Here is an 8,829-nt window from a genome sequence, read left to right on the forward strand (position 1 = left end):
GGTTAGGTATAGAGGAACGTAAAAGAGGGATTACATGAATCTCTCTGGGAGGGGAAAATAGAAGAGATTTTATGGGTGGACTGGGGGAGGGTTGGGACAGAAACAGGAGAGAAGGATCAGGTGGAAGGGACGAGGGGAGATAGGGTTAGGGGAGTGGATGTGGGAGAGACAGCTGGAATTTAGGGGCATTTGAGGGAGTATATGGAAACCTACTGCAGTGGAAACTTTCTAAAATATATCAAGGCGATCCTAATGAGGTCTCCTAATTGGTGGGGTGACAGAGTCCCAACTGGCTATCTCTTGTCACCAAAAGAGGCTTCCAGTACCAGGAATACCAGGACTGGGTTTCATTTAGTTGAGTTATTGGGCAAGTGGGGGGTCTCATGGAAATCCCCAAATGACCCAGGCTGTTGCTAAGACAAGGGGTTGTTCTCCACAAAGTGATAGTGATGACCCATTTTATAGGATAACACCAACACAACTCATTGAACATGGAGAAGTTCAGCTGGTACCTACATGGAGTCTTTATGCCCGTATTCTGGTATGGGAAGGTACTCTGTAGGCTACCAAAAGAGAAAGTGAACAATAACACGGCCACAAAACCTTTGATCTACAATCTGTCTTGCATGAACGATACGCTAGGGCAATGGTGTCACAGAACTTGTGGACATAACCAACCAATGTCTGATTTCATTAAAGCATATTCCATGAGATAGAACCCATACTGGACACTGCTTGTGTGACCCAGAGACTAGATAGCCCAGAGACCTAGGGTAAAACCAAACACTACTTTTTTAAAAAAAAAAAACCAGTAATAAAATGACCCCTAATGATACTCTGCTACACTCATAGATCAGTGCCTTGTTCAGTTATCATCAGAGAAGCTTCTTCCTGTGCAGACGGGAACAGATGCAGAGACCCACAGCCAGACATTATGTGGAGAGAGAATCCTTGGGACACACAGCTCTAACGGGGATGTTTCCATCAAATCCCTTCCCTCAGAGCTCAGGTATCCCCACAGAAGAGGAGGCAGGAAGAGTGTAAGAGCCAGAGGTGATAGAGGACACCAGGAGAGAAAGGCTTTCTGAAGCAACTCAGTAAGGCTCATTTGAACTCACAGAGACTGACGCAGCAAGCATGGACCTTCATGGGGCTGTGCCAGGTCCTCTGTGCATATGCTATAGCTGAAAGCTTAGTCTTTTTGTTTTATTTTGCTTTGTTTTGTTTTTGAGACAAGGTTTCTCTGTTTAACAGCTCTGACTGTCCTGGAATTCACTTTGTAGATCAGGCTGGCCTCTGCCTCCTGAGTGCTGGGATTAAAGGCGTACACCACCACCACAACCCGGCTTCAGTTTAGTCTTTTTTGTAGGCTGTTGGGTGTGTGTGAAAGAATTGCTGTAGCATGAATAATAAAAACCCACAAACAGATTTTGGGGTTCAAGCTGAAGATCAGAAAAGCAAAACAGCCAAACCACTAGAAAAGTTTTACCTCTGCCGAGGCTGGCGACTGCAGGGGCCCTGAACCTTTGTCTTCTTCTGTCTCATATTACCCTTTAGTGCTGGGATTAAAGGTGTGTGTCTCCTTACCACTGGGATTAAAGGTGTGAGGCACCACCACCTTGTGTAGCCCAGGGTGTCCTTGAACTCACACATATCCACCTGCCTCTGTCTCCCAAATCCTGGGATTAAAGGTGTGTGACACCACTGCCTGGCCTCCAGTGGCTTAGTTTTACCCTCTGATCTTCAGGCAAGCTTTATTTATTAAAACATAAATAAAATATCACTGTAAGTGGGTCTGGGTCTGCTCTTGGTCTTTTTTCCTTCTGTTGGATTGTATTGTCTGACTTCAGTGTGATTGATGGCTTTTGTTTCATCACGTTCTATTTAATTTTGTCATGCCCATTTGTTATCTCTAGAAGCCTGTTCTTTTCTATGAGAGACAGGAGGAGAGGCCCTGGGGGGAGGAGATGTGGGCGGGAACTGGGAGGAGTTTAGAGAAGGGAAACTAAGCAGGACATATTATATGAACAAAACATTTCTTTTTCAAAAAATGGGGGAAAAAGAAAAGAAACAGAAGCGTTGGTTCTTATCCCACTTGCTAGTGTTTTCTGTTATATGACTCCAGTGCATATCATTAATTAATTAGCTATCCAACAAAACAATCTTTTATCTTTTTTTTTTCAACACAGGGTTTCTCTGTAGCTTTGGAGCCTGTCCTGGAACTAGCTCTTGTAGACCAGGCTGGCTTCGAACTCACAGAGATCCGCCTGTTTCTGTCTCCCAAGTGCTGGGATTAAAGGCGTGCCCCACCACCGCCCAGCCAACAAAACATTTTTTAAGTACTTACAATGTCCCAGACAAATTGTGGAGACAAGACCAGCTAAGCTGAGAGGATTAAACAAAGAGATGGAAATACAAAAGAAAAATCAAACTGACATGATGCTGGACATGAGAAACTTAAACTTAAGTCAAATACATAGTTTGGTGGAAAGCCTCACAGACAAATGGTCATGGGGAGGAGGAGAGAATAACAGGAATCGAAAGCATTCAATAGGAGCTGAAATATCAAGAGGAAGATGATTGATTTATTGGTTTAAAGAAATAAAGCACACAGTTTGGATCTTAAGCTCTTCCTGTAGTTAATGTTTTGAGTAAAATTTAAACAGAAGCCCAGGGTGGTCTGTTGAAAATAGATCAAAGGGACATGTCAATGAATTCCCAAGCATAATTCCTAAAATCTTATGGAACAGTAGGAGTTGAATTCGAACAAGGTTCAGAACTTACAGGTCTGCAGGCAAAGGAACCAGATCCACATGTGCTGCTGGGCCATCTCCGGTCAGGCTGGAGTCTTCTGGGGGAAGCATGAACGCCAGACGCTATCAGCCTGTTTTACTTCACTTTTGGGGCTTCCGGTAGCTTTAGAGGAAGTGTAAGTCGGGGTAAAAATTTGATCTTCTTACTATGACTCCAGTGCCAATAAATTGTTAGTTAACTAACTATTCAACAAACGTTTATTAAGTGCCTACCATGAGCCAGACATATTATGATATGATCAACACCAATAATGTAATTAACCGCCTTTCTTTCGTGGGGTTTCTATCCTTTTTGGAGGGATTGATAATTACACAGGAAATTTCAGTAAGTGGTGATATGTATTGCAGCAAGAAGAAATACAAGGACCTCTGAGAGTGGAGGCATTTATTCCAGGCTAGGGTGAGTTGGAGGCAATTTCTGAAAGGAATTGATAATTTAGCAAAATAAAATAGCATTATTAGCCAAAGAGTTAATTATGTTCTGAATCACGAGACTATCCCTCCTACTGGCCCACTGTCACCGAGGTAAGTTAACTCCCCCACTCATGAACAGCATCAGTTGTCCCTACAGCTGAACTGCATGCAGGCCTTGGTGGGACAAGACCAGCTAGGTTGAACCAACACCAAGACCCAGTCTGACTGCACAATGCAGGTGTGTCAAACGCATTCTGAAAGACAGACGCACGTTTCCAGATGGCAAGACAGAGTTAGAGCCAAAGCTGGCTCTGAAGTCAGAGGCAAACAAGATCCAGCGTAGGAGCCAGAAGTGTCAGCCAGATTCAAAGCCAGAGCTGGTCCAGACAGGTGCTCACCATTAGAGAGCCCAAGAAGTACCCCGTCCCAGAGGAGCACCAGCAAGGCTGGGTTCCAGGATCCAGGAAAGGAACGTGAGAGGTGTCAGATAATATCCAGCCATAAATGGTCTATTTCTGGTAGTGACTGCTATTGAAGATGGGTTCCTACTCTCGGAGTAGGGTGAGAGCGATAGAGTTTAGTATCCTCAGCACAGAAAGAAATAAATTATAACTCTACTACAATCTAATCCCTCCGAAACACTGCACTCACTCTCTGAAACAAGAAAAGTGACCTAAGGGAAACTGACACCTGAGCAAGTTCCAGTGCACAGCTCACAAATAACATGAAAGCATCAAGATAACTTGTCTTGTGCTGGAGGAGAGAGGGTTCAGTGGTTAGCACTCTCTGCTCTTCCAGAGGACCTGGGTTCGATCTCCAGCACCCACAAGTGTCTAGAACTCCTATTTCAGGGGATCCAACAGCGTCTTTTGGTCTCTGAAGGCACTGCACGCGTGTGGTGCACAGACATACTTGCAAAACAATCGTACCTATAAAATAAAAATGAGGGAAAACCCCATTTTTCCCTTAAACTACACACCCCGGAGTAATGACTCCTGATCACAGCGACCTAGAAATAATTTTTAACAGAACGATTATGAATATGTTCTCATTTCCTTGACACAAAACCAGACAGGAGGACCAGTGGAACATAATAAAAGACACAGAGAAAAGCCCACACAGCTACGGTCACTTCATCTTTGTTGATGCTGTCAAAACCACCCAGATGTTGTTCTTCTCAAAGATTTTCACTCACACAAACAATAACAGCGTGTCCTGGCTGGTTTCATGTCAGCTTGACACAGGCTAGGGTTAGTTGAAAAGAGGGAACCTGAACTGAGGCAATGCCTCCATAAGACACAGCTGTAAGACATTTTCTTAATTAGTGATTGATGGGGAGATGAGGAGGGTCCAGCCCTTTGTGCGTGGGGCCACCCTGGGGCTCGTGGTCCTGGGTTTTATAAGAAAGTAGGCTGAGCAAGCCATGGGGAGTAAGCTACTGCGGCACGCCACGGTCTCTGCATCAGCTCCTGCCTCCAGGTTCCTGCCCTGTTTGAGTTACTGCAATGTAGAAGTGTGAGCCAAACAAACCCTTTCCTCCCCAATTTACTTTTGGTCATGGTGTTTCATCGCGGCAATAAAAACCCTAACTAGGACACAGTGACAATAGTATTTATCACTTTAAAGGTCTCTAAGGTCTCCCTGGGTCATAACTCCTAGAGGTAACCCACCATTGGTTCTTGATTTTTCATTTAACAATCTTACAGCTTTTGGGAGCCCCTATTCCAGCCCATGTATGATACCTTTAAAATAATTGATACAAAACAGCTATTGTTTTTACTGATTTTTTAAAAAGACGTTTTCTTAATTTTGTCATATACTCAGAAGTTAGCATTTAAAAAAAAAAACAAAGACAAAACAACCCCAACAACAACAAAAAGCCAAACTCATGTAATAATACCTCTTAAACGGTGAATGGGTTCTCCAAAACTCCACTGTAGTTCATTTGACTCATCAGTTGACACGCGTTAGCAGCTAAGGTAAAGTGTTAGCAAGCCCCAGTACAGAATGAAGTTTTATTCCCTCCTCAGTCTGGTTTCCTTGTCCTGGCACACCTCTATGGGAGGGACTTTCATGCACTTGTTCACCTCTGTGTGCTTAGTGGGGCCAGCTCCAGCAGTTTAGGTCGGGGTGGGGGAGGAGCAGTCGGGTTTGCCAGTCACCACCGTGCCTGGCTGGGTCTGATAGGCTCTTGGTCAGAACAGCAACTGCAGCCACTCCCATGACCTCGCCATCAGCTACATCCGACTTCTGGGAACGTTCCAGGCCAGGCAAACAATTTCCATCCCCAGCACATAGTTTTTGGTATGAGAGAGATGGACACAATTTAATTTACTCCGGAATTATTATGCTACCTCAGGACAAGCCTAGTCCTTTTGTCTGCATTGTTTTAACACCGATGCCTTCTGTCAGTACAACTTTTCTTCCTCTTTTTGTTTTTTCTGTAATATTTATTTATTTATTGTAATTATTTATTGTAGATTAATAAATTTATTTATTGTAGATTAGCACTTTGTAAACCCAATTTACATGCCAGTCCAAGTCATTTAGCTCCACCAAATCCTCCCCGAGTTCATAAAATCCATGTTCCAAATGGGGTTCATCAAGGCTCTGGGACCCCCTTTTCTCAATGCTCTGGGGAACAATATTCTATACTGGGCATCATGCACCACCTCTGGCATGGTTAGTTTCTTTCTTAACACTTATCTCAGTTTACTGTCTCCACTGTCTGACTCTTCCCATCGGTTCCCAGGATCCTGGAATGGGCTCTTTATTACAGATGTGATGTGCATTCTCTTTCCTTTTAGTGGGTATGGAGTTACTTATATAGTGCATGGATGACTGACTTAACAACAGCTGATTCCAATCCTGTCCTAAGCGATGATGTTAAAGCTGCAGTCCTGGAGCTCCCTACATGACTTGCATGTAGTTGCACAGGTGAGAGTCTGCCCCACCCCCAGTTGTTATTTACTGTTTCTTTAAGCCCTGGGAAAGGTCTCGGGAATCTTGATGAAAGAGCTCCCTGAGACTCTGGAGCTGTTTACTCTGGGAGTCTCATGAACTTCACTTACCCTCACCAGGAGGCAATGTTTCGACTCAGAGGAAGTTACTGCGCAACACACATCCTATACACAAATCAGCTTCTAATGGATTAAAGACCCCAAATTAAATCCAGAAATGCCAAAGCTGCTGAGGGAGATGTTCCGAGATATAGGTAAAGGAATAAGATAAAAAAAAATAGAACCCCAGAAGCACAGAAATTAGTCCCAAGAATTAAATGGGATTGCTTCGACCCAGCCTTTGCACAGCGACAAAAATGTCAATTGGTGTGAGCAGCCTACAGACTGGGAGAAAATCTGCCGTCTACACTCCAGGTGAAGGGTGAAAATCTAGAATGTATAGAAGTTCATCAGAAATCAAACAATGAAATCAATACCATGCCTTTCAGTAAATGTGCAAATGAACTGAACAGATAGTTCTCAAAGGAACTATAAGTGGCCAACAAGTGTTTCAAGGAGTGTTTGATATCCTTAGCCATTAGGCAAATGCAAGCTGTAACTACTCTGAGACTCCTATCTCACTCCAGTCAGAAGGCTGTCATCAAGAACACCAACGGTAAAAAGTACTGGTCAGCAGGGGACGTAAGAGGGATGGATGTTTGACGGCTGGTGGGACTGTAGGTGGTGCAATCATTGTCGAAATTCGGGTGAGCATTTCTCAAGCAGGACTAGCAGATGAGCCGGCATTCCACTCCTGTGCACATGCCCAAAGAACTCAGTGCTCTACTGTAGAGATACTCACACATCCGTTTCCTGATGCTCTCTTTACAGTAGCAAGGAAATGGAATCATCCTAGAAGTCCATCAGCTGATGAATGGCTAATGAAAATATAGTGTATGTATGTAATGTATTCAGAGGTGAAGAAAAATGTGAGGGAACGGATGGAACTGGAGAATAGAATTACATGAGGTAACAGGCACTGAAAGACAAACATAGTGTGCTCTTTCTATTTTATTTTTAAAATGTTTTTATTGAGCTATATATTTTTCTCCACTTCCTGCCCTTCCTCTCCCCTCCCCTTATACCCTCTCCCAAGGTTCCCATGCTCCCAATTTGCTTAGGAGATCTTGTTTTTTTCTACTTCCCATGTAGATTAGATCCATGTATGTCTCTCTTAGTGTCTGCATTGTTTTCTAGGTTCTCTGGGATTGTGAACTGTAGGCTGGTTTTCTTTACTTTATGCCTAAAAGCCACTTATGAGTGAGTACATATGTTATTTGTCTTTCTGGGTCTGGGTTGCCTCATTCAATATGATGTTTTCTAGATCCATCCATTTGCCCGCAAATTTCAAGATGCCATTATTTTCCCCCCACTGTATAATACTCTACTCTTGTATGTAAAAACATGCTCTTTCTTATTCTAACTTCTAACAGTTAAATCTATGTACTTAAGTGATGGGGGGGTGAAGAGAAGGCAGGAGGTTAGTGCCTGTAAGATGAGAAAGAACAGCTTCTAGGGCTGGGCTGTGGAAGACAGGAGAACACATGAGATACAAAAGGGGAACACTGACGGAGGAAGGATACAGCAGGGAGGGGGCAACCACGGATTGTAGAGAGAGTGGGGGAGATAACTGCACCTCATGGAACATGCACATTTTTCTTGTCACTATTTCCCTAATACCGTGTTTGCATAACATTTCCATTGTATTAGGTATTATGGCAAAATTTAAAAATTTCAATACAATTTTTTTGGTAGATTCCTGCTGGGAACTCCTTTGCCCGTAAAAGAACAGGCACTGAATAGTGAAGAAGACACAATTATTACTCATTGGGTGCACAGGTTCATTTCCAGAACTGCAGGAAGTAATTCCATATGAGAAACAGCTGAAGGAATTGGGGCTGACTTCAGTTCTTACCTGAAGTTCCCTGACTCACAACTACAGCCATGTCACAACAGACAGTAGAGTTCAACCCAAGAAGGGCTGGGCCTCTGACATGAATGCTCCTGTGGGAATTTCTCATTCTGTGCTTGGATCTTGGATATTTCCAAAATAAAAATAAAAAATTAAATTCTGCTCCTTTCTTTGTTGAGATCCTCCCAAGCATCCAATGACCTTTGGAACTGTTTATTCAAGAGATACTGTTTGTCTATTGCAAAAGCAGCTTGGCATGCAGTAACAAGATAAACACAAGTGTGTGTGTGTGTGTGTGTGTGTGTGTGTGTAGTTGTGTGTAGGAGGGAGGGGTCCACTTGTTCTTCCCAGCCACCTGGCTAACTTACACCCAAAATAATCACACAGAAACTGTATTAATTAAATCATTGCTTGGCCCATTAGCTGTAACTTCTTATTGGCTAACTCTTACATACTAATGTAACCCATCTTCATTAATCTGTGTATCACCATGAGGTTGTGGCCTACCAGCAGTTTCAACACATCTATCTCAGGCAGTGGGTCCATGGCATTTCTCTTTGATTTTGCCCTTCTTTCTCCCAGCATTCAGCATTCAGCAGGAAGTTCCGTCTTCCCCGCCTACCTAAGTTCTGTCCTATCAACAGGCCAAAGCAGTTTCTTTATTCATTAATGGAAATCATAGCACATAGAG

General features: G+C 43.3%; 1 protein-coding gene across 2 annotated transcripts in view; it reads right to left on the reverse strand.

The window, feature by feature from the left end:
• Cd84 (CD84 molecule) overlaps positions 1-5,335 on the reverse strand; it is a 36,429-nt gene extending 31,094 nt beyond the window's left edge. The window contains exons 1-2 of one of the 2 annotated variants that reach the window (XM_048448910.3): positions 5,128-5,335; positions 2,785-2,916 (exon numbers count right to left, since the gene is read on the reverse strand). In XM_048448910.3, coding sequence (XP_048304867.3) covers positions 2,785-2,830 — 46 coding nt within the window. In that variant the 5' untranslated portion in view covers positions 2,831-2,916; positions 5,128-5,335. The remainder of the gene's footprint in view (positions 1-2,784; positions 2,917-5,127) is intronic. The other variant, XM_048448909.3, reaches the window with a different exon arrangement.
• Positions 5,336-8,829: the final 3,494 nt, after the last annotated feature.

Source organism: Myodes glareolus, chromosome 5, assembly GCF_982192425.1.
Source record: "Myodes glareolus chromosome 5, mMyoGla1.1, whole genome shotgun sequence".
In the NCBI taxonomy this organism is placed as follows: domain Eukaryota; kingdom Metazoa; phylum Chordata; class Mammalia; order Rodentia; family Cricetidae; genus Myodes; species Myodes glareolus.